We start from the raw sequence: 26,383 nt of genomic DNA on the forward strand, positions 1-26,383 counted from the left end.
CTGTTTCAGTTCTGTACGGCTTGCAAAATAAATAATGAAATTGATGTTAATCTGTACCTTTGGCAATGGCGTTGATCCTGGGATCAACGTGGAAACAAATATGGCATCCCTACAGGGCCTGCAGAGCCTCTTTTTAGGCAGAACGGTTTGCGGAGTTTCGTCACGGCACGTGGCATATTGCCATCCGCTCCCTTAGAAATAAGTCTGTTTTTACTGAATGGTGTGGTAATGAACCCTCCACTCCCAGCTGCTGGTACCTTAGACAGCCATGTATAGCTTGGCTATAGAAAAAGCCCTGCCTGTGGACTCCCACGCATTGCATCTGAAGTGAGCTACTGTTCTCATGATAACGTGTCACATACACTTGAGTGTTTTTTTTCAGCGTCCAGCTAGAACAATGGTTCTTACCTTTTTGACTTGAGGACCCCTTCTATATCATTACTGAAATCTCAGGAACCCCTGCATAAGTATTTTCGATGATTTGAACCACAAAACGCAAAAGATATAGAAATAAGCTTTCCTCAAACGAATACAGAAATGAGTAAACGTTTTATTTCATTCACAAACCAATATAAATAAAATATAAAAATTATAATAGAAAGGTTGAATTGTTTCTAAACTCAAGCGAGGCGACTCATTCCTTCTATTTTTTATTTGATGCAGTTACACTGCTCCCCCGGATGCTAAATTAATTTTTAACCTCCAGTTTGAAGTTCCTTCACGTTTACAAAACATTTTAAAATGTATATTTTGCTCCTTTATTTATATGCACTTTATTAATCCTTTTAATATTTAGTCTTTGAAGCAGTCACGGACCCCCTGAGTAGGCTTTGCAGACCCCCAGGGATCACCAGACCACAGGTTAAAACCACCGTGCTAGAACGTGTATGCAAACCGCAGTAAGTCTCATTTGAACAAAAATGATTGTGCTGACTTTGTAAAGGTAGGCATTTCTCATGAAGAGGTTGGGTAATTCATTCTCATAGCGCATGACGTGTATTACGACTGAATGCCTCCATTTATGTGTGCAAGGTTTACATGTTTTGGGCCATTTAGGCCATAGAAATCAGCCAACAGTCACTGGCTTGTAGTCCCAGGGACAGCTCAAATTAGAACAGACTGCCTCGTCAGTGTCCGCAGCATGCTTGTAGATTGTCTCCCACAGCATTTGCGAGAAATAAAGGATCACATATTCCTCTGAAAAAACATAAGAAACTGGGTTTGTTAGGGTTGTAAGCAAGTTGTTTTAATTACTGCGATGTAAAGAAGGTTGAACACCAACTGCCAATTCTTTGTTAAGTTAGCAAGAATTTCTATAGCACATGTACACCGAGAGGTTTCATGGCGCTTGCTTTGGGCAGTGTTAAGGCAGAGACGGAATTGCGCACGAGCCTGCTCAAACAGCCATGTCTTAAGCATTTTTCTGAATCCCAGGAGGTTGTTGCAGGACCAGTTTACAAGTGGTAGGGAGTTTCATAATTTAGGGAGCAGATAGGAGAACCTACACCCTCCCTGGCGTTTGAGCTTGAAGGCAGGGATAGATAGCAGCTGGAGGTGGGCTGAACGCAGTTTGCGGGTGGGGACATGCCTCGATATCATGCAGCTGATGAATTTAGGGCTCCGACAATGCAGGGCCTTAAAGATTAGGCACCCCGTCTTGAAGGCTGCGCGTTGGGCGATAGGGAGCCAGTGAAATTTTGATAGTAAAGGTCTGGCCGATTGCCATCTAGGTTGTTTGTGGATTAGTCTTGCAGCTTGGTTCTGTACTAGCTGGAGACGTTTGAGTAAAAACAATGGCAGGCCGAGGTAGATAGAATTAAAAAAGTCAAGATGAGAGACTACCAGGGCATGCCCTACCTGTATGAGAGCGGTGTGAGTGAGCAGGTGGCTAATCTTCCTGATTTTGCGCAGCTGGAAGAAGCAGGTTGAGACCACTGCCCCTACTTGGCCTCTGATTGAGAGATGAGCATTTGGTGACCCCTAGGCTTTTTATGGAGGGGGGTGGGGGGAGGTCCCAGTTCAGTCGGCCAATAGTGTGGGCCCCAGAAGATCTGGCCTTTCCCAGGCAGGACTAATTCGATCTTGCTCGGATTAAGTTTAAAATGGTTCAGGTCCATCCAACGCTGGATATGGAGCATGGTGGCTTGAAATTCCTGGATTGAGTCAGGGGAATTATCAATAGTAAAAACAAGCTGAAGATTGTCCGTGTAATTGAATGTGGTGACCTTCCTGTTTCTTAGAGATTGAATCAAGGGCAGGAGGTAAAGATTGAACAGGTGGGGAGACAGCAACGATCCTTGTGGACCCCACACGTGATAGCGATCTTGGGGGCAGTGAAAGAGGCAAGGCGTACTGCTTGAGTGCGGCCCTCGAGAAAGGACTTGATCCAGTTGAAGGCTGAACCCTGTATGCCGGCTGTCTGACACGGTCTATCAGGATTTTATGGTCGACCGTGTCAAAAGCGGTCAACAGATCCAGAAGCACCAAGGCCTGAGTGATGCCCTTGTCCGCATTTGCTCGTAAGGTGTCCAAAACCGCGAGAATTACTGTCTCAGTGGAGTGAGCGGGCCGGAAGCCTGCTTGGTGAGGATCTGTGTTCAGAGTGTTCAATGAAGTTGGATAAACTCCTAGCGACATGGGCCTCTAAGATCTTAGCCAAAAAGGGAAGCAGGAAGATGGGGCGATAGTTCGATGGATTCAGGGGATCGGCCCCTGGTTTCTTTAGGAGAGGGACCACTATCGCATTCTTGAATGCGTTCGGTACCCTGCCCTGCGTGAGAGACTTATTTAAGAGGGACAACACGGTATGTGGCAGGGCAGAGAAGGTGTCCTTTAGAATGTGAGGGAGGCAGCAGTCTCTGGGGGAAGCCTGATTTGACTCGGGACAGCAAGTCTTAAAAGCCCTGTGGGCATATGGCAGGGGAAGTGGTCTATAGTGGCTGTATTGGTTATCATGGTGTCAGGGGGCTCCATGTGTCTGGAAGTGGAAATGCTGGCTTTAATGTTGGAGGTTTTGTCCACGAAATAGTCGTTCAGGGAGTTGCAAAGATCTTGGGTATGCGTCTGTTTAGGGAGAATTCTCTCAGCATTACATAGGTCGTTGACTATCGTAAAAATTTGCTTCGACCTATTATAAGAGCTCAGGATTCTGGCAGAGAAATAGATGGCCTTGGCTGCCGTTATGGCGTTTTTATACTCTTTGCGTGCCTTTGAGTACTGGAGTTTTTCTTCGAGGGAGTATCTTAAGGGGGGCATGTGTGTTGCAGGCCGCTAGTTGCCAGGCAGACATATTCTATTCCGTGGAGTTAATATCGGGGTTAGGGGCGGGCACTGAGCTGGCCAAGGTGTCAATGAATTCCTGTTTATTGAGAGCCCTCCATTTTCTTTTCATGCCACCCTCAGCTGTGGGGGTTTTAATGTTGAGGGGGATGGTTGCTGTGAATTTTATTAAGTGATGATCTGACCATATGCATGGTTAGATTGTGGGCACCAACAGTGTTAGATTGGTGGACCAGATTTAATCCAGTGTGTGTCCTTTGATATGGGTGGCAGAGGATATGTGCTGAGTAAAGTTAAGATTGGGGAGTAAATCAAATAATTCTGTAGCGTGCAGGCCTCCAAGGGCGTTGTTACACCAGTAGTTCAGATCACCTATAAGTAGCTTGTTAGCATAGTTTGTGGCCAAGTTAGCTCAGAGAGAGCGGAAATAAGGGAATATGCTGTGGGGGCCTGTAGACAACGACACAAATGAGAGGTCCAGAACTGGATTCCAGTTTAATGGTAATATTCTCTACCGCCGGAAGGCTAAGGGGGGTGATGGTAATAAATTTGTGGTCTTTATGGATGACGGCTACTCCGCCACCATTTTTACCTGGAAGCCGATTTATATGTAATAGTCCTGGGGTAGCGCCGCTAGTATGTCCGGGGTGGAATCATCGTTTAACCAGGTTTCTGTGACCAGAAAAGCATCTGGTTTTTCTGACATAAGCAACAAAAAGATGTCCAACTGGTGTTTAACCAAGGAGCGGGTGTTGAGATAGAAAATACGTAGAGCAGTGTTTTTTACTGTGGTAGGGCCGGGAGCTTGAGAGCGGTAAGGGGTGGGTGGTGGTAAATCGGCATGGGATCTGCTTGATGGAGAGATGCCGTAAAAGCTGATGCGCCTGTGTGTAGAGGGATCAAGGGGGAAGGCCTGCTGGGCCATTCTTCTGGGTTCCTTAGAGGAGTATTTAAAAAATTGGCCATGGATCATGGCCCCTGGACCCGTCGGGGCGCAGACGGGCTTGCCTTTGGCATGCCTGCTGCGCGTGTCCGCTGCGCTCCCGCGCTGCGGTGTGCATTTGTACCCGGGCCCTGCCTCTGACTCCTCCCCCTCCCGGCGAGAATGGCTAAGGGCGAGGGGTGGTGCCAAGCAGAGCGTCAGGGGTCCGCCCGCTAATGCAAGGAGCCTGATTTCAGTTTTAAAAATACAAATATACAATTCTCAACAATTAAAAAGGGGTTTTAAAAGTGAAGCACAAGCAGCAGCGGTCCGCGCGGCAATAACACAACTCAAATCTTTGGTGAATGTATCACTAAGCAAGACTTAATAACATAATCCCCTGAAAAGTGCTTGCCTTAAAATCTAGGCTAAATAATCACATTTGTATTTACGATCGAGTGGATATATTAAAGACTATAGTGAGGCATATCAAGCTAACCTAGTGCAGCTGTTGCACATGTACAATGGTATGCATTGCGCCTTGGTTTGCCTGCTCTGCCCCGTCTGACAGACGAAATGGACATACCAGTACAATACTAGCTGCACCGCTGGAGTCTAATTAGTGAGCTATTGTCTTATTTTAAAATGTAAACTTCGCACTGTTAGGCCAAATTCAATCTAATGATACATTTGGAAAAATAGGTCTGTTTACTGTGAACTGCTGTACATGTCTTTTCACTTTCACCAACCTGGAATGCCAGGTACATTGATGGTCCCTGCTTTTCATGGGAAACCGCATTTACACCTTGGTCGGACTACGAATGCCTTTACAACGCATGTTCCTTTACCACACATTTTTACAACGAATACACCCGCACAACGAATATGTGAGAATTTTGCAGGAAAGGGGGGGGTGTGTGTGTGTGTGTGTGTGTGTGGTTTTAATGGTGGGCGGTGGGTTTTTGGCTAGCAAGGGTAGTTTTTAGGGTTAAGGGTGGAAGTGGGTTTTTTGGTGACCAGGGAAATTTTAGGAGGGGTATTTTTAGGGTTTAAGGGGGGTTTGGGGGTTGCAAAGGCGAGATTTATAAATTTTTGTATATATATTGACCCGGTTGAAGCCTAGGACCAAAAGGTGTTGGTCTGCACTCGTTCCCTTTATGGAAATAAAATAAATAAAAAGGATTGTTTGAGAGATGAAGCTGGGACGTTTGCTTCCTTCCCGCGCTGCAAGATGACATGACAAATGCAGGGCTGTGTGAAGTTTCATGGGGGGGGGGGGGGGGTGTCTTACCTGAAAAATACTTTTATTTTTGTGGTAAAGGCATATGCGTGGTTCTGTCATACATCCACTTTTCACAGCAGACCTCAAAGGCCTGCATTAATTGCGTATTTCTAAATTTCAATTGATTTCGTGGTAGTAATTCTGATGCATGGAGCTCAGTTTGAAGTTTGTATTACTATAGACTGTAATCTTGTTTTATTTTTTAAAAAAGTTAACATTCGATTAGTGTAGAACTTGCGCTCTTACGCCTGATCTATTGAGTATGAATATTATGGTTGTAATGTTATGCATCTATTGGATGTAACTCCACAACATGGAGTGAAGTGATAAAATTGCAGTATATTTTTTCTTCGTGGGTCCTACTAGACATGTTATATTTTTCAAGCACAGGCTGGGCAGATGGGTGCTTTTTTTCTAACCGGAGCATTTTTTTCTTTTGTAGATGAGGGCTATTACCAAAGTGGGAAATTTCAGTTTGAAATTGAAGTTCCAGAATCTTACAATATGGTGGTGAGTTGACATGACTTGCACATGAATACCCAAAGTATAGTGTTAATTATAGCGCCTGGCTCATGTTGTTTTTCACTTGGAGGTCACATACTGAACTCTCGTGTAAAGTGTTTTCTTTATAACATGATATATTTTATAATGTGTTGTGCTGACTTTTACTTGTCCACAATGCTAGTCGTACTCACGAGAATGGTATATGATGCGCGGTTAAAACTCCCTGTTAATACTTTGGCACCTGTAGGTGCCCGTGCATTCCTTGAAACTCATTTGACTTGCATGAAGAGAGGTCATTTGTGCCAGGCTATGGCTAAATCTAGACTGAAGAATCAATGTTTTTATTTTGTAACTTAAAATAGATGGGCTGGGATTTGACAAGTGAGCCATAGTGTGCATGCAAATATTATTTTCGAATGCTTATACTTAAGCTTGGGGAATATTGCATGATTATTCTTTAAGTCCCCTAGAGAATTGTCTTGCCTGCTATTAAGCTCAGGTTTGAAGTGAACTTGGCTGTTGATTTATTCAGTGGTGATCAGGTATCACAAGCGCGATACTGTATACTAAACAGAATACTAAGCATTTGGCAACTACATAGTTGCATACTTCTAATATTTGACTGTGCATTTGAAATGCTCCATATATTTTCGGTAGGGGTAAAACTAATGCAGAACCTTTATCTTGTAACACCCTATCTGGTACAGACATCTAGCTGCAGATTCCTTACCTTAGAATTCTCCCCAGGTGCCAGACTGGATCCGGAATTTTTTACAGCAATACCTCTGCGTGTTGGTAGAGGGTGTCCAGTGACTCCGTAAGGATATTTTTCTTCCAATGTGATGTCGACAGAGTCCATATAAGCCCTCGCCTGACGCCAGATTCTTCTTTTTCGTGCTTTCAACATGGATCCGGTATCAGTTCCTCAGGCCGTTTTTCAACCAACTTTGCCGTTTTCGTAGACGGAACAGTGTGCCTTCTACCTCTGTCTTCAGGTTTCAAGCCTTGAGGTGCTGTGGATGGCTAATGTCGGCCACAGACCCTCATTCTATGTTTGTGGTGGCCGGGGGAGCACCATCACTCCGAGGAGTGAGACTCTTGGGTCAACTTCTACCGAAGTCGCGGCAGGAACATCTTATGAAATTCCTAGCGGCACAGCTGTTGCAAACTTCTAAGACTTCCCATCGACTTGGTCTCTTACTCATTCCAGAAGCCGTTCCCATGGACGTCACTCTCCATCGACATCCCAAGATAAGTCTAGGTGCAGGCGGGCGAAGTCACAGCATCTTCTAAGTTCACAGCGTAAATTCTCTTCCTCCCCAGCCTCTTCCCACTCTTTGGTTGAGGAATCGATATGAGAGTCCACCACATGCCTCCCTGCCTTTCCTGGACCCGGTAGACACTGACCCAAATACGAGAATATTATAATTATCTTCATGCTATCTTTGGGTCTTCATCTTCCCCTGGAGCACCTTTGGGCCCCAAGGAGGTGTGAAGTGCCTTGACTGTGTCCACGCCTACGGGTTCGCCCTCCGCTTCAGGTAGTCCTTCTGATCCCTTTGTCCAATCAGTTTTGGTGCCAGTGCACAGCCCTTTAGGGTCCCCACCTTCCGCGTTGATCAAAGCCACACCACTTTTCTCTCCCGCTGCCATTTTGGCACAGCTCGGCATTTGGTGTTATGCCGTTGATCCCACCTGGCTCAGACATCCTTCCTCTGCTCTTTGTTGAACCTCCTCCTGTTTTTCCTTCTGAGAAACAGTTTGGAGGTGATGGAGAAGAGGCAGGGTTTCTGCACCCCATGCCCGACACTGACCAGCCTCCTCTGCAGGATAGTTGGCAGACTGAGCTAGGTGAAGCTGGTGGCTTAGTCTTCCCCGGCCTTGGGCCTCCCCCGTTTGTCAACCCCCCCCTCTCCCCCGAACCCCTCCCCGGTCTTGCCTCAGAGGCGAGCTCTGACTCAGAAACAATCCTCAACGTGTCTGCTGAGTTTTTGGATTGGACACTAACTTCGATGGAAATGATTATTGATCCCCCTGATAGGTTTCCTCCATCAGGCCCAAACAAGGGTGAAGCAGGTGCTCCTTTATTGTGAAGCTCTATACATTTTGTTGAGATCTTGGGCTAAACTTGATACTGGATCCCTTGTGGATCGGTCTATTTTGCAGACACAGTCCTGCTCCCAATAATTAGGCCTGTCTTCTCTGGCACTCTACTCATCACAGTTTGGTGGTACAGACCTCTTCGGTCTCCCATAATTCCAACTCTCTCCCAAATGTCCCTCATGACAGAGATTCCAGGAGACCAGACACTTGTGGCAGGCATATTTTCTCCCCAACCAGTTCTACAATACAATCCATCAAAAAGTCTTGCTTTCTCTGACGTTTTTCCCCATGCATTGTGTAAGTCATGGACACGTCTGCTGCCTTCGGTTCCGGATTAAACCCAGGATGAACTTGCCTAATTTTCCGAGATGGGCAACATGCAGCTAAATTGATCATTCATTGTGGTATAGATACCATTAATCCAGTAGGTCGGGCCTTGGCCTCTTCTGTGGCGTTACGTTGTAGTGCCTGGCTACGCACCTCAGGTTTTTTGGAGGCAGTTCATGCCACCTTGATTGATATCCCTTTTGATGGTGCCCATCTGTTCGGCACGCATGCTTACTCTAATCTGGGTCAGGCAGTCTCTTAACTATGTTGTCTGCTTCCTTAGTTCTCCCGTACTATGGTTGTCTGGGGGCAATCCTTTTCTTATTCACATATGAGCCATTCCAGAACAGAGCCCATTGGCTATTCTTTTTAAAATTCCCTTTCTATCTACAGGTAACACCTGGTAAGTGTGTTCCTGCCTTCTGTAGGTACTTTTATTCTTCTTATACTGTCAATGACAGGTCATGGTTCCCATTATGCTAGACTTATATTTTTTTGTGGCTCTATGGGCACCTGTTCTAATAGAATTGTTTCTGAGGCTAGTTTTCTACCAAAGTTCTTATACTATAGAGGATTTTAGCTTGCATTGTGCTGATGCACAGTTGCCTTGTTTCCCGTTCTACAGGGACCATCTTCTGAATGCCTTATAGGCATTTTGAGATCAGTTTCTGACACTTAAGAACCTATAAGGGATACTAAGTGTATCTGCTTCTGAAAACATAGTGCTTGCCTGTTTTGCCTTACACCAGCTCAATATTGCTGTTATGCAGCTTGGTACCAATTTTCTTTTTCATTTTCACTCAGTTCTCTCAACATTGGTCTGTTGCCAATGTATGTGTGTAATTGTATGCATCTTTGGATGGATACTTCTATTCTTTAGGTGTCATCATTCCTGCACTGGTCAGTATCCCCGCTTGTCGCGGCAGACCGGGGTTCACTTCCCTGATTTGGCGGGGGGAGGGGGAGCGAGGATATCTTTTTTGTGTATTACCTGTGTGTGTGTGTATATTTGTGTGTGTATATGTATGTTTGTGTATACAGGTCTTTTTTTTTTTTTTTTGCAAGTATGCTTGTGCTGAACTTCTTCCACATGGCGTATGTATCGGTTTTTGTAACTACTCCTTTCTCGGTGCTATAGTAACTAGGTCATTCCCTATGCATTTCTTTTTCCTTCTCTGACCAAGGGTGGTCTCTAACAAACATTGTTGTTCTTCAGACAATACTTTTGTTTCAGCATTGATTGGTTATCACTCTCCTGCTCTCTCTTCCCCCCCCACATCGTGGATTTGATCCGAGATTCCCTTTTTAGGTTGAGCATTTGAGACCTCTTGTTGTAAATACTTTTAGTATATACTCATATGTGTATGTACTTTGTGGACTCTGGAGATCAGCCCTAGGACTTGCCTGCTTCCGCCTAGGGGCTTTTTTTCCTGTTCAACTGCCTCTATTTAACTGCCTTGATACAAAACGACCAGCAGAGGTCAGTAAAATACCAGAATCACTTTAGCATTCTCTAGATTCCAGTCCATAGAAATTGTCTTCCACAAGCACCCGTAGACAAGAATATTTTTTTCAAATCTTGTATTTTTAGTGATATGACCACCAAAGGCCCAGATTTTATATTAAAAAGAGCTTTAGACTATACAATTTCCCGCTGAAAGGCAATATTTCTCTCCATGTGTTCCCATACCTGGTATGTCACGTGGTTTGGTACTTACTTTCCCTCCATATTAAATAACAGAAGATGTTTCAGCACCCAGGCTAATGTGCTGCATAGCTAAATACATATAAGGTCCCAAAGGCGAGACCGATTGCATTGCAAATGCTTGTTTTTGGTGTTTCGAAGGGTAGGGTTAGATCCGATACTAGCTATCCTGACAAGGAGCTAGAGCTCTAACTCAGTGGTATGGACTGTTGTCCTTGATCCTTTAACCTTGTTCAAGTCATGGTTTGAATACCTTTGGCAGGGCTACATAGTATTATTGTTTCTATGAAGTGTTCTCTCCAACCCTTTCTTGTCCCTCTGCCGTAGGTAATGTGTTTCACATGCTTTTCATGGTCTTGCAGACTTCAGCTTCCTCCAGGCTTCTCACAGTCCTTCTGGTGGAGAGTCTCCAATACCTCCCCTATTTTCTTAACACAGCCTGGTCTCACGTCATCCCATTGCGGACCAGCTAGGCCGCGTCAGGGATCTTTTATCGGTTCAGTTTGCAGACCCTCCTCCAGGGATGTAATTGCTTGGGTGTCTAATTCTAAGGTAAGCAGTCTGTGGCTAGATGCCCCTATCAGATGAATAAGTTACTTACCTTAGGTAGCGCCTTATCTGATAAAGGGTCTAGCCGCAGGTTCCGTAGCAACACACCCATCCTCCCTGCTTTGCGAACTGCTTTTCTTTTTACCTACAAGATCCCTTTCTTGACGTCTCAGCAGAGTCGTTCGATGCCCTCTACCGACAATGGGAAACAAATGCCCAAGACCTATTGTGAACTGCTGAAAAGCTTGCACAGGTTTAAAGTAGATCCTACTTGATTAACACGTTCTGTTTATATGAGGGTCTCCAGGTGTAGCATGAATAAAGGAATCTGATAGACGTCTAGCCGCAGATTCCTTAACTTAGAATATCCCCAAGCATCAGACTGGATCTGGAAAATCTTCCGCAGCAGCACCATGTGCGCCGGGGGGCGGTGCCGCCCTGTTCCGTCTTGACGTCATCCACGGACATGTCAGCGGAGCCATACATGCCCCTCCAGGTGCTCGGACATCAGTTTTCTTCTTTTCCTCGTTCGGACGTGGATCCTGGAAACTAGCAGTTCCCTGGCCTGGTTTTTGGGCCTTCACGACACCGTGGGTGTCGGGAGGGAAACGGTGTGCAATGCCTTCCAGCTTAAAGGCTTGTGAAGCCTGTGCGCGTCAAATGTCTGGCACTGACCCGCACCTCATATGTATGTGGTGCCTCGGCGTGCACCACGACTCCATGGACTGTGACACCTGTCAACGGATGAAGCCTAAGTCCTTGAGGGAGTGGCAAATGAAATTGCTGGCGGCACGGGTGTCCGGTCCAGCTCCCTCCCGTCGCCGCTCTTCTTCTCGGGATCGTATGCAACAGGTAAGCGTAGGCACAAGCACCGCTTACGGAGGTCTTCTTCCACTGCCCGTGTCGCTGCCGCCCATTCCTCTCGCAATGAGTTGGGTGAAGGCATACGCCATCCTCAGTATCCACCCTTTCCGGGTGTTGGGGCAGCACGTGCCCAAATGGAGGCCTATTCTAAGGCACTCCAGGCTTGTTTTCAGTCTCCCCCTCTCCCTGGTGCGTCTTCGGGCCCCACAGAGGTACCAGGCACTGTTGCTGGGTCATAGTCTGCGGACATTTCGCCAGCACCGGCTGTGTGCATCGACTCTGGACGCTGACAAGCCAGGGCCTAGAGCACGGCACCACCCTTCGCTCAGCACATAGCCCTGTGGGGCTCCCGGCGCTGGCGTTGCCAGCCTTGGCGCCGGTGACACCGGCCTCGGTGCCAGGTACTACCACAGGCTCTGCGCCGGTGCCTTGTGCTCTCTCCAGGGAGGTTGTCCGCGTCCCGGCGACTCCACTACAGCGCTGATCGACGTCGGTTCCGGCGTTGAGCCGGCTTCCCGTGGTGGTTGATCTCCTCCCCCCCCCCCCCCCCCCCTCACCCGACTCATCGGGCGGCTGTAGTCCCCTGCGGCATCCGTTGACGCCGATGCTTCCATTTACGCCTCCTCCTGTGGATCCTGGGGCTTCCCTGGACTCTCCTGATCAAGGGGCCAGGGTGCCAGGTCTTTGTGTAGCCTGGCCTTCAGGTCAGTCTCCGCCTTCGCCACTCCTCATTTCCAGTGGTAGGCTTAGCCTTCAACCGTCTCCTACTGTCCATTTGTTGTCACCTACTCGGATGGCAACTGAGTCTAGTGCTGCCTTTGCGCATGCTATTCATGGGGCGGCTGCTGTCCTTTGCCTACAGCCTCCTATGGCGCCTCTTCTTTCTGATCCTTTATTGGATCTGCTCCATTTGGAGCCTATTGAGGTAGAACCTTTGCTGCCCTTCGGGAAGTCACTATTTGACACCCTCCGTGGCACTTGGTCCAGACCATCTTCGGGTGACGCAGTTGATCGGGCTATTGCCTGAAGGCACCGCCCAGCACCAGGTGATCCTCTTCGTCTGTCTTTTCACCCGCCTGCTCAGGGCCTAGTTGTTCAGGCAGCTTTTGATTTGCAATCTTCACCCCCTTTACCATTGTTACTTCCCGCGAGAGAGTCTTGGTGGCTGGATGATTGTGGTCGCAGGCTTTTCACCTCCGCTAGCGCAGGCCTCCGGGCTTTAAATACAGCCTGTGTGTTTGCACGCGCATCTGCCGCTCTTTGGGACTCAGTTGCTCACCTTCTCCATTCTATTCCAGAGGGGTCACGTATGGAATTGCTCCGCATTCTTCTGCACGGGAGATGCATTGTGCAATTTTCCCTTCGGTCTTCTCTGGATGCAACTGATTCTATGGGACGGGTCCTGGCTCGCGCTGTGGCTTTATCGCCATGCTTGGCTGCACGACAGTCCCTTTCCTGAACATATTCAGGATGCCCTCAGGGATCTTCCGTTTAATGGAGTGGATCTTTTTGACCGCCATGCAGATTTGACTGTCTCCCGTCTCTTGTCCGGGCTGCAGTAAATCTTGGTGTCCTTTTACAGCACCCAACCTAATGTACTGTTTCGTTTATTGCCGGTTACTGGTCCTGGCTGGTTAGCCTTTCCTATGTTCGTTCTGTTCAGCTGTTTTGCGGCTTCTCTTGTTTTTCAGTCCTCTGGCTGTGTGCTTAGCCCAAGAGGACGCCCCTACCAGGGATTAGCCTTGCCCTATGTGGGGTATTTGCTGGCATTAGGCTCTGCCTTTGCCTTGGTACGCTCCTATGGAGTCTCCCCGTGGACATCCTGATGGGTGCCATTCCTACAGTCATACTTAGATGGCATTGTTGATCTGTCTGTGGTGCATCGCAACCTGGCATGGGTTCCATACCGTGCGTGTCTCTGTCGCACGCCTGGCGGGACACCTTGTTGTCACAATTTTTTCACAACTGCCACCCTGTTTTCCGCTGTGCGGCTTGCTTATTGGTGCAACTTGGACGACCAGCCCCTTCTGGATTTGTCCTCCAAAGTAGTGGATTAGCAGATGTCTGCTGTGCGTGGTCTTGGCTTCCTTCTGGCCGCTTTTCTGGAGCAGTTTCCATACTCCTTGATGTTTCCATATGGGGGTTTCCACGCTTATCCATGGGTTCATGCTGTGCCCTCTCAAAGGGGCATGTTCTCCTTGGAATACTCGCTTCTTAGAGTCCAGGACTCTTACATTTGTCCACACATTTCACACTGTTGTGACTAGTTTTTACCCCCTTCTCTAACTTGCAGGGGACTGTTGTTCCTCTCGGGCAAGGGGCATGGGTTATTTACTGCTTTGGACATTCTCCTACTCGGTTTCCATATGACTACGCATACTTCCAGCATGCTCTAGCCTCTTGTGGGGTCACGTTTTCATGGTTTTAACGTCTTTCCTCCTGCTCTATATCGGCTCTGTGTTCTTAACCGGCGGACCCGTGCAGGCTCTTTTGTTTCTGTGGTGTCTGTGGTTCTTGGCCCGGTTTGCTTGTTCCGCCAGCTCTTATGTAGTGCCCGGCTTGTTTGGTGCCCCTTTTTTGGGCCTGTTGCCTTCTTGCTATTGTGCGCTTCTTGGCTGCTCACGCTCCACTTCAGGAGGTCCTTTCTTGCTTCGTGTGGTTCCAGCATCCATACGGTATGCTTAGTTACCTTCTGGTAGGCTTAGGTGCCTTCTGGGCTTCGCTCTTGTTCGTTAAGGTTTGCCTGCTTGTCATCTGCCCTTTTTGCGAGTTGTGACTCAACGCCTTAGCTCTGGCGTGTCTGGGCCTTTGAACTACTGGCACCTTGTGGCCGTTGATTGACATCCTGCCACTGCTGTCACTTGTGTCTTGCTGGTGCGGGTTTAAACTGGGCTCCTTTTCAAGGTTGTACATATAAGTCCAGTGTGCGATGTCTCTGTAATACAGGTTCCCGTCATGAGGTTTTTCTTCAGGCGACATGTTGCTTTGGCTGCTCTCTCTCAAACCCTCTGTTCAGCTGCACTTCTTGCCCAGTCATGACCTTTCTTTTTCCTCCAGCATATCTAGTATATGTTTTCTTCCATGCTGGCACTGTCGGATAAGGGTCAGCCTCTTGCCGCTGCTGCCCCATGTGTCTTGCAGGTGCGGGCTCTACAGTGCCCATTTTTCCAATGTTCTGCTTGGTCAGCCGGTAATTGCTTTTGCTTCCTGTCGCCACCTCGAGTCCTGTGGATCACTCGAACCTTTTTTCAAAGTTATATCCCTCTCACCTTGCCAGGGGCATCCTGGCTCTGTGCTTTCCTTCATTCAACCCAGTAATACACAATGGGGTTTGTGTGCTGTTCTTAACGGCTTCTGGTGCCTTTGCGTCCCAGTGTTTTTCGCTCTCTTTAGAGCTTTTTAGTCTGGTGGTTACATTACTGTCCTCACTATGGTTCATCCCAGAGGTTGACTGTGCTGTTTTACTCGCATTATGGATGACCAAGTTCTCTCAGGAACTTGGTGGAGTTTAGTCGCAGACCCCCCTCCTCCATGGGTATGGCTTTGGTATCTATTCTAAGTTAAGGAATCTGCGGCTAGACGTCTCTATCAAATGAACGCGTTAATTAACTTCGGTAACGATGTATCTGGTAGAGACCTAGTCTAGCCGCAGATTCCCTAACGTCCTCCCCGTTCTGCGAGGACCTTTTCAGGTTGGGGCTTTCTATACTCGCCTCCCTTTGGGTGGCTTGCCCTTTTGCAAAGTGATATTCTCTCACTCCAACACAGACTGCTTTGTTCTGTTTCCCTGCTCAATTTCACACATTCTCAAGCTTAGGCGGTATGTTGATCGCTCCTGTGTTCTATCCGGCCCTCGGCCTGGATTGGACGGTGTGAAATCTATTCACGCTTTTTTCCCACCATCCCGCTCTCCCCTTCTCCATTGCCTTGTGATCTTTGCCACCCCTGCGGCCCTTTACTTCAGATCTATTGACTCTGTACATTTATGGGTCTTGTTTTAGGGTTGCGACATCTCTTTCGGGTGACATCTTGTGGTGACCTCTCCTTAATCTTGTGTTCCGGACTTGTTCTCCTTCACGGTTTTACTTTCTGGATGCAGTCTTTCTATCCTCTGCCAGGCTGCTTTTCCACATCCTTGTCTCCCTTTACCGTTAATTGAGCCTTTGCTCTTGCGGGGTGGCTCTTCAGAGCGCTGCTCTGTCTCACCTGTCAATTTCGTTCTATTTTTCCATAATTTTGCACACTGTTCCCATATCTGTTTTTTGGTGATGGCTCCGCGTTCTGACACGAAAAAGTTTCTCCGACGAAAACTGACGTCAGTGCGCCGGGAGGGGCATATATGGCTCCGCTGATGTCATGTCCGTGGTCGACGTCCGGGCGGAGCCAGGCGGCACCGCCCCCGGCGTGCAGAGGTGCTGCTGCAGAAGATTTTGCAGATCCAGTCTGACGCCTGGGGATATTCTAAGTTAAGGAATCTGAGGCTAGACTATGTCTCTACCAGACACATCGTTACCGAAGGTAAGTAACTCGTTCATTAATCCTCAAATGTTAACACCCAGATGTTTGCACACAGAGTTGTGCGTTCCCTCAAATATTTATCAAACAAAATTAGGTAAAAATGTGTTACCTATCTTCGACCTAAAAGATGACAACTTGTTTTTGTCGATTTGAGGCTCCTCTGCTCATTCCGCGTTCTCCGTAGTGCTTGGACAACTTCTCTTTTCCCAGAAGGCTCTCAATTCTGGCTTTGCTCTAGGTTGTGTGGTACAGTAACTGCTGTCTGTTTCTGTAAGGCACACAATGGAAGTATTCTAATCAGTCATGTCTGTGCCGGCATCATTGTCATATATTTTTATGAAATATACATTTGCGTTTTGGGGGTGGGGGAGGTCTCCTTTCAAAGACTGAGATCTGTCTGAAGTATACAGCACACATGGGTGGATCGAGAAGCTGTCCACCAAATATGTATTTTGTTCTTGATGTGTGAGGAACTCGCACTTCTGGGTTTGTCTCTGAAGAAATGTATGCGTGGCAGAATCAGTACCTTTTATGTACGTGCATGTGGGGGGGTGGAAATTCTGAAGGGGGTGCTGTACATGTATGCGCATGTGGGGGTGGAAATTCTGGAGGGGGTATTGTACATGTATGGTCGTGTGTGGCTGACAAGTGAAAGCCAGTCACCCACAGAGAAGCTAGCATGCGTGACCACGTCTAGGCTTCACTTTCCACAACCGTTAATGCATAACCGCAGCTACAGTTTGCGAAAAGGCCGCTGGGGATCCCGATGTTACTCCGAACATTTCGTGGCCCCTTCAGAGGTACGAAACACTATATAAACATTACCATTCAATAACATTGTTTAACGACGGTGCCTTGCGTTTCTCCACATATCCCATAAGTATCACATGCGCGCTGCAGACTATTCAACGCTCTAGAGCTCAGCAGGATCGTGTCAAGTGCTTCCCCGTCGAGCTAAAGATCGTAAATTATCCAATGGTTGTTGCACTGCTACTATTAGAAGTGTTGCTTACAAATCAAGTACCAGATAACCCACGGTAACTTTCTTTTCCCCTATTCCAGGAGATTTTAAAAGCTAGAACGTGTGCTTTCCTTGCCACGTAGCACATTTTGAAATGGTTACCCTTCGTATCTATTCATTTTTCTTCAGCTTTTCATTTTTCTCCTTTTGCTTATTGCTTTTACGGCTTGAGTTTTTGTCCTTTTATTCCTTCACCGAAGCCTCGGCGGCCATTCTTTCTGCCTTCGAGATCAGTTCCCCGAGAGGGAGAATGAATCATTAGATGAACACGACTTTGTCCATAGTTGAGGGAGTGCCTCTGATAGGGATGTACTTGGGGGAGGAGAGTGGGAAAGTTTGGACGTTTACTATTGCTCCTGGACATGGTTCCCAAGCATGGACCCCTACATGTATCTTTTATGAGGTATTCTGCAGTTCTCTGAAAGTTAGACACTCGTGCAGTCCCCGCCAGACCGACAGGCGTGTGTGATTGCTGCAAGTATATGACTTGGTCGGTGAAGCTACCACAAGCAGGCTGCACAGCGCCCATGTCCTTTCAACCTACCAGCGTCGTGTTTAGTCATATTAATAGAAGCGTTGCTCCAGGCGAAATGGCTGCACATGTGTGGCATACTGTGGCCCACAGCACTGAAGTGGAATGGCCCAGAGAAGCCCTCAAGGCACCCCCGAGTCCCCCAAGCACTATATCTGGAAGTTATTTACGGATCAGGAAAGTAAGAAAATGTGCAAAGCCGCAATTTAGGGCTGCCATGCTTGCGTTCATGCTACTTTCTGTTTGCCTTATGCCATGGTGTATTCAGCCTTGCCAGATCATAGACGTCGATTCCCGGGTGCGTTACGTTTGCCTCGTATGGGATCACTGTTGGTGCAAGGCCAACATATGCTGGAGACCTGACTGTCATATGGAATGCACAAAGTGGTCAGACCCAGGGCTTTAAGTGGGATGAAAAAACTGGGGGGTTGAGGGGAGGTGGGGGGTCTTTCAAAGGGGCGTGGCAAATGTAATTAAGGGCGTGGTTTAAAAACACTAAAGCTAAAAATCTGTGCTTAGCATAGTGTGCTGCCCGTCTGGTATTTTGCTGTTTGCCATTGCATCCAGATAAATAATACAAGTAACATCATACCTACAAGTCAAATCAAATCTCGTTATATTCGATTCAAGAGTATCAAATCATAAAAGCACAATGCAGTTAAAACAGATAAAATACAATAATATAAAATATTAAATGAATATTAAGAACAGCAATGCATGATGCAATAAAATGACAATCAAGGCGTGCTAAAAGTTTAAATACAATTGCTATGAGGCGTTACCTTGCATGCTCATTCTGAAGCGAACTACCCCTTTCAAAAATGTAACAATGTGATCAATAAAAATCGTTTCATCAAGAAGTAGCAATTTTATAAAAGCAGGTCGACATTGTCTCAAATCTATCCGTTTCAAGATGGGCGAAATCCATTTCTTTCTGATAAGAGTATAAAAATTACAGAAAAAGAAGATGTGAATTGTTGACTGTGCCGATGTATCTTTACATGGACACAAGGTACAGGACCAGTCATTTCTCAGGAAAGGTCACCGTAATATGAAAGTTGCGCAAACGAAGGCGCGTCAACAGCATCCTATCGTAGTTACCAAATGTAGAGGATAAGTAGGACTGTAGCCAAAATTTTGTCAGGAGTAGTTGTTGATCTCTGACAGTCAATTTCATAACATTAGCAGACAAACTAATCGTCTCCAAATAGTCTAGGCATACTGATTTCAATTCCTTCCTGGAAACTCGGGACAGGCTAGCAGGGTTGACCTAAAACTCAGGATGACCGAGGTCATTGTGAGAAGCACAACAGGGGGGAAGATAGTGTGAATTCTATCTAAGAGAAGGACCCCGAGTCAATAGTCAAAAGGAGGCAGAGGTATTTATTAATCAAGGTCCAGTTCAGAAAATGAAGAATGGATGAACACTGAAATAATAGACTGTCTCCACTTCTGGGGTCTCGTAGGATTCTGGTCCGGTGCTCGCCTTGTCATCAGGACGGTTCCAGACGTAACGGGGCTGGGTTTCAGCGACGACTCTCAAAGAAAGAGAAATAAGAGAACTGGGGTTAGTCCAAAACCGGGACTTCTAAGGTATAAGGAGGAGGAGGGGAAGTGACGGGAACACCAGGGACCTTCACCGGTATAACACGCTCGTGTAGGGGGTTGTGCTGATTGTGAGAGGCAGGTCAGCCACGTGGGTTGTGATCCCTCCCGTCACCCACCCCTATCGGGTCCCTCCCCGTGAGAATAGGAGCCCTCCTAACTTGGCCCGTACCTTGTGGTGCCACACTTCTCCTGAAGTGTGGCGGGGCGGAGAGCGATCCCGTGGGCCTCCAGGCTTCCCCTCGTTCTGGAGCGGCTTGACAGCGGGGCTTCCTCCCGGGTCCTTCGTCGGCGATACGTCCACCTTTGCTTCCTCCGGCTGGTCAGTGAAGTCTTCGGTATTCCTTCGGGGCGGTTTCTTCTCTCCTTCCGGCGTCGCCCTGAGATCCTCCGAACGGCGCTCTAAGAACTCCCCCAAGACATCCGATTGGCTGACGAGTAGTGACGTCAGAGGCGGGGACACCTCCTCCGGGAAATCCTGTTCCAGCTTAAAGGGGTCGTGTCCGTCCTGTATACGGGGCGGAAAGGAATAGGGATTAAAGTCACTCGGTTCGTGGCAGGCAGGGACTCCCTGACACATCCTTCCCCCGGGATTTCCCCGATCGGGGGAAAAAGGAAACCGGGAGAGAAAATCAGCGTTTCCTTGGTCCCGACCTTTCCGGTGGCGAACCTCAATCTGGAAGGGTTGTAGAGCCAGGAACCAGCGGAGGATGCGCTCGTTATGACCTCGGTTCCTCTGGAGCCACGTCAACGGGGCATGGTCAGTGTATAACACAAAGGGCCGTCCCTCCAGATAGTAACGGAGTTTGTCCACACCCCAACGGACTGCCAGGCACTCCTTCTCAATAGTGGAGTACGCCACTTCCCTAGGGAACAGTTTCCGACTGATGAAGACAATAGACCGTTCCAACCCCTCCGGATCCGCCTGAGAGAGGACCGCCCCAATACCAACTCCCGAGGCATCGGTCTGGAGGATGAAGGGTTTGGAGAAGTCAGGAGATGTTAACACGGGTGCCGAGGTCAGTACTGTTTTTAGGGCCTGGAATGCTTTGGTTTCCCTGGGAGTAGGTGCCGGTAACCTAGGTGATACCTGTGTTTTTTTTAAGAGGTCAGTGAGAGGACCGGCTAAGTCAGCAAACTGGGCAATAAATCTCCTATAATAACCCACCAAGCCTAAGAACGCCCGTAGATCTCTTTTGGTTTTGGGATACGGGAGTTCTAAGATAGCCTTCACCTTTTCGACTTGTGGTTCGATTTTCCCATCTCCTAGGACATACCCTAGATAGTTCACTTTCCTGAAGGCTACTCTGGTTTTCTTGGCGTTTATGTGAAAGCCTGATGACCTCAAACTGCAGAGTATGTTTTCCAAATGGACCAGATGTTCCACCCAGGTCTTGCTATACACAACAATATCATCCAGGTATGCGGAGGAATATTGAGTGTGAGGGGCTAACACGGTGTCCATAGCTCTCTGAAACGTTGCCGGAGCCCCGTGGAGGCCGAATGGGAGGACCGTGAAGTGAAAATGGCCAGAAGGTGTAGAAAATGCAGTTTTCTCTTGGTCTGTGGGATTAAGAGGAATTTGCCAGTATCCCTTGGTGAGGTCTATAGTGGTGATATAATGAGCCTCCCCAAGACGTTCTAGCAACTCGTCCACGCGCGGAAGGGGATACGCGTCCTGTTTAGACACCCTGTTTACCGCTCTGAAGTCGATACAAAATCGAATGCTGCCGTCTGGTTTGGGGACGAGTACAACCGGAGAACACCAGTTGCTGTGAGAGGGCACTATCACACCAGAGCGCAACATCTGGTTGACCTCGTCCTGGAAGGCCTGTCTTCTGGCTGCAGGGATTCGGTAGGGTTTTTGTTTGACGACGGTTCCAGGAGAGGTTGTAATGGAATGCATGGCTATATTTGTTTTACCAGGTTGGTCTGAAAAGACGTCAGGAAACCTGAGAAGAAGGGACAACACGTCTTCTCGTTGTTCATTCGTGAGGTCGGGATTAATGGGGGTGTCATGTACGGTGTGATGGGCAAGGGTAAGGGTATGGACGGTGTGGGGAGGTTTTCCCAACCACCGTTTTAGCAAGTTTATGTGACACATTTGCATCTTGTTACTTTTGACTTGCAATATATAGGTCGTCTTACCGATTTTTCGCACGATCTTGAAAGGGCCCTTCCATTCTTTTCTTAGTTTGTGAGTCGACGAGGGCAACAACACCAGTGCCCACTCGCCGACGTCCAACTCTCTCCACTTCTTGCCCCTGTCATAAAACGTCTTTTGTTTCGTCTGGGCAATGGCCAGGTGTTCATGTGCCATAGTTCTCAGTTTATGTAACCTGGTCTGGAGTTGTCGGGTGTAATCCAATAAGGCTTCTGCCTCCTGTACTCCTTCCCTTTCCCAGCTCTCCTTGGTGATCTCTAAGAGGGTTCTTGGGGTTCTGCCAAACAACAATTCAAATGGGGAGGTGCCAAGACTGGCTTGTTTTTGGCTCCGAAGGACAAAAAGAGCCAGGGGTAGTAACTGATCCCAATTTTTACCATCCCCAGACAGAAGTTTCTTGAGGGTGAGCTTTAGGCTGCCGTTATACCGCTCTACCAATCCATCCGTCTGGGGATGATAAACCGATGTTTTGATATGAGTGATATCGAGTTGTTTACAGACTTGAGTCATTAAGCGGGAGACAAAAGGAGTCCCCTGGTCTGTGATGATTTCGCGAGGAAAACCCATCCGAGCGAAGACCTCGACGAGTTTTTGGGCGATGGCTGTTGACGTAGCGGCCCGGAGGGGAAAGGCCTCCGGGTATCTGGTCGCATAATCAACTAGGACTAACGCATATAAATGGCCCCTAGCCGATTTAGGCAAGGGACCGATAAGGTCCATGCCTATCCGATCAAACGGTTTACCGATGATAGGCAAAGGATTGAGAGGTATCGGCGGTGGGACGTAAGGATTTTTTCGTTGGCATATCTGACATTCTTGGCAATAACGTTGAATTTGGGCATATACGCCCGGCCAAAAGAAATGTTGCAGAATAGCTTGTCCTGTTTTCTCTACGCCCGAGTGCCCCGCAAGTAAATGTGCATGTGCAAAAAACAATATTTGATCCCTGAAGGCAAGCGGTACCAGGAGTTGAGGTGTAGAGTCTGATTTGGCCATCCTATACAATAAGCCATGTCTCTCGATAAAGGTGAGATAGGTCACAGGATCTTGACTTGAACGGGCTACCTGCCAAGCGTTAGTAAGGGAGGCATCGTTGAGTTGTGCGGTCCTAAAATGAGTGTCCCTGGCCCAGGGTTCAGAGGCAAGAAGAGAAGTATGAGGGACACTTTGTATGGCATCAGACATGAGGGTGACAAAGCCTGGATTGTCTGTCCCTATGATCACAGGTTCGGGTAATGCAGGAACAACCCCAACGACTACTTCGGTTCTGGTGCCAGCGCTAGTGCAAAGGGTGACACGGGCTATGGGATACTCTTGTACATCCCCATGTACGCATTTTATGCGGACTATTTTCCCTGTTACGAGGCAGGAGGGGGGGACCAAGTCTTTCCTAACCACGGAATGTCTACACCCTGAGTCGAGTAATGCCCGAACCACCCTCCCATAAATGGTTACACTCACATAAAAGATCGGACCGGTTTCTCCGGCATACAGAAGGGAATGGGGGGCATAGCTCACATCCATAGGCTCTTCTTCCTTTTCCTTTCTTCGTCGGCAATACCTGGCTATGTGGCCCCACTCCCCACAATCATAGCATTGAGGACCGGAAGTGGGTGGAAAGTCCGGTTTCGGTAGACGTGGTCGGTGGGGTTCAATTGGGGGCTTTGTATATTTTTTTTCTGGCTTCCCCGGGATGCTTTTATTGGTTCTTTCTGTGTCTCTTACAGGTGGCCGTCCCTGGGCTCTTGCATACGATGTGGCCATTTCTATGGCATGTTCAAGCGTTAGGCCAGCATGCTGCCTTAACCAGCGTTGAGTTCCATAAGGTAGCGCTTCCAAAAATTGCTCCAGGTATATCTTATTCATTACTTCCTCTAGATTGCCCTCCTGTGGCTTGAGCCAAAGGTCGGCAGCAGCTTTTAATTTATAGAAAAGGGTTTTTGGAAGGTCGCTGGGAGTGCCGCGTTCTTGGCGGAATTTGAGTCTATGTGTCTCTTCATCCACCCCTAGTCGATCGAGGACATACTGCTTTACCAGGGCATACCCTGACGTACCGTCTTGATTGATCGTTTGATATGCGGCTTGCGCCTCCCCTGTTAGAAGAGGGGCAAGATAAAAAGGCCACCTTTCACCGGGCCAAGAGCTTGCCCTAGCGGCTCTCTCAAAGTTCAGAAAGAAAGCCACTGGATCATCCCCCGGAGTGAATTTCTGTAGAGGGACCACTGTTCCTGGGAGAGGGGCACTCGTTCTCCCTTGACCTAACGCGGCCATGAGCTGGTTTTGACCTTCTGCCAGCTTCACTAGGCTGTTAGCTTGGGTTTGTATGGCCGAGGAGAAGGCCGTACGGTCTGCCTCGGCTTGAGTGGAGGTCTGTCCTATCGCCCACTCGAGTTTATCCTGTCCCTCTTTCATTTGTTGAATGAGGAGTTCCATCTTGTATCGGTGGAGGGTCACGAAAATCTCCTATCTGGCTCGCCACTTGTGAGAAGCACAACAGGGGGGAAGATAGAATTCACACTATCTAAGAGAAGGACCCCGAGTCAATAGTCAAAAGGAGGCAGAGGTATTTATTAATCAAGGTCTAGTTCAGAAAATGAAGAATGGATGAACACTGAAATAATAGACTGTCTCCACTTCTGGGGTCTCGTAGGATTCTGGTCCGGTGCTCGCCTTGTCATCAGGACGGTTCCAGACGTAACGGGGCTGGGTTTCAGCGACGACTCTCAAAGAAAGAGAAATAAGAGAACTGGGGTTAGTCCCAAACCGGGACTTCTAAGGTATAAGGAGGAGGAGGGGAAGTGACGGGAACACCAGGGACCTTCACCGGTATAACACGCTCGTGTAGGGGGTTGTGCTGATTGTGAGAGGCAGGTCAGCCACGTGGGTTGTGATCCCTCCCGTCACCCACCCCTATCGGGTCCCTCCCCGTGAGAATAGGAGCCCTCCTAACTTGGCCCGTACCTTGTGGTGCCACACTTCTCCTGAAGTGTGGCGGGGCGGAGAGCGATCCCGTGGGCCTCCAGGCTTCCCCTCGTTCTGGAGCGGCTTGACAGCGGGGCTTCCTCCCGGGTCCTTCGTCGGCGATACGTCCACCTTTGCTTCCTCCGGCTGGTCAGTGAAGTCTTCGGTATTCCTTCGGGGCGGTTTCTTCTCTCCTTCCGGCGTCGCCCTGAGATCCTCCGAACGGCGCTCTAAGAACTCCCCCAAGACATCCGATTGGCTGACGAGTAGTGACGTCAGAGGCGGGGACACCTCCTCCGGGAAATCCTGTTCCAGCTTAAAGGGGTCGTGTCCGTCCTGTATACGGGGCGGAAAGGAATAGGGATTAAAGTCACTCGGTTCGTTGCAGGCAGGGACTCCCTGACAGTCATTCATAAAGTTTTGAATAAATGCAAGCCATGGAATGCGGGATGCCCGCTGCAGATTTTGACAGTCCTTAATCATGCTCCGATTAAGCCCAGTTGCGGTGCTGGTCCAGACCTTGTGCCAGAGTAAAACTGGCTGAATTTTAATAAGATCTGATAAATACGATAGGCCCAGCTCAACATGACCGATGTATGTAGCTGTGCAGTTCAGGACGGCTAAAAGGTAATTTAAGAACCTGTTCTCAGCCAACTGTAAGGGTTCAGTGTTTAGAAAACCCCATATGCCTGCACCATACCTGGCTACAGGAATACATTTAACTTTATAGATGGTAAACAAGTCAGCAATAGGGCGCTTGCCAAGTTTCCTGGAGAAGTTAATTAGGGCTCCTATAGCTTTCGCAAACAATGTTCTTGTGTTCTTGGCTATGCTCCATGTATCCCGCTTATCAAACACAATGCCAAGAAAAGAAAATTAATTGACAAACTCGAGTTTTCTGTCGTCCTGAAGATGTCTCGACACTTAACCGACGGTTTACTACATTACAAAAGTTTTGGTAATGTTAACCTTAAGGTCGAGCCTGGACATAAAAGACACAAAACTCGAAACAGTTTTCTGCAGGCCAAGCGGGGTTCTGGATAAAAGAACGGCATCATCTGCATATAGCAGGGTCCCAATTTGCCAAATGCCAATACTGGGTAAGTCCTGGCCTTCCCTCGCCAAAGTGATACTCAGACTGTTTAAATGTAAGGTAAAAAGGAGGTGGGCCAACACACAGCCCTGCCTTACCACCTTCCTAACAGGGACAGTACGACTACGTTCACGTGCAAGCCCGTAACCGACACTTGCCTTAGCGTCTAAATAAGACTGTTTAAGAAAGTTGATCAATGGTGCTTTCACCCCCATAAGCTCTAAGATACCCCAAAGTTTCAGATAGTTAACACAATCGAAGGCTGAGCTTAAATCGACAAAACACAAAAAGAGACAACCTTGTTTGGCCCTCGTGTATTTTTCCCATAAAAGGCTCAGATTTAAACCCTGCTCGATAGTGCCAAGCCCTTGACGAAAGCCATACTGGAATTCAGAAAAGACACCCCTGTCCTCTGCCCACATCTGAAGTCTATTCAAAGACGACGTGCCCGGCCCTTTTACAATGGAATTTAAGAGCGATATAAGTTTATAACAGGCCGGGTCATTGCGGTCGCCTTTTTAAAAAATAGGGACAAGTATGGACTCTGTCCAAGTTGGAGTAAATCCCTCTGTGCGGCAAGCTGAAAAGACCATGGTGAGTAGGGGGCCCCATAATTAAGGACAGGATTTAAACAAGTCCACCGGAACACTATCGGGTCTGGGTGCTTTTCCCCCCACACTGTCGTTTATTGCCGCAATCACCTCCTCCACATTAAAGTAGATTTCAATTGGGAGGTTACTTGTGTAACTAATATTTTGCTCCTCACACTGTAGAGAATCTAAGTTATCACAATATAGCCTAGAAAAGTGGGTCACCCAACGGTCCTCCTCAATCAGGATTTCAGTGCTCGGGGTATTTATGGGCGCCAGGAACGGGGCATTGACAGCCTGCCAAAAGCTTTTAGTATCTTTTAACTCTGAGGCTTTCTTAAGTGACAACCATAATTCTGTTCTA

The 26,383-nt window shown here is 48.0% G+C and overlaps 1 protein-coding gene across 4 annotated transcripts in view; it reads left to right on the forward strand.

The window, feature by feature from the left end:
• The window catches only part of UBE2F (ubiquitin conjugating enzyme E2 F (putative)), a 1,125,427-nt gene that overhangs the window by 397,104 nt on the left and 701,940 nt on the right, over window positions 1-26,383 (forward strand). For all 4 annotated transcript variants that reach the window (XM_085645042.1, XM_085645043.1, XM_085645041.1 and 1 more), the window contains one exon: window positions 5,926-5,993. In XM_085645042.1, coding sequence (XP_085501168.1) covers window positions 5,926-5,993 — 68 coding nt within the window. The remainder of the gene's footprint in view (window positions 1-5,925; window positions 5,994-26,383) is intronic.

This window comes from Triturus cristatus, chromosome 3_1 (genome assembly GCF_964204655.1).
Source record: "Triturus cristatus chromosome 3_1, aTriCri1.1, whole genome shotgun sequence".
NCBI lineage: Eukaryota > Metazoa > Chordata > Amphibia > Caudata > Salamandridae > Triturus > Triturus cristatus.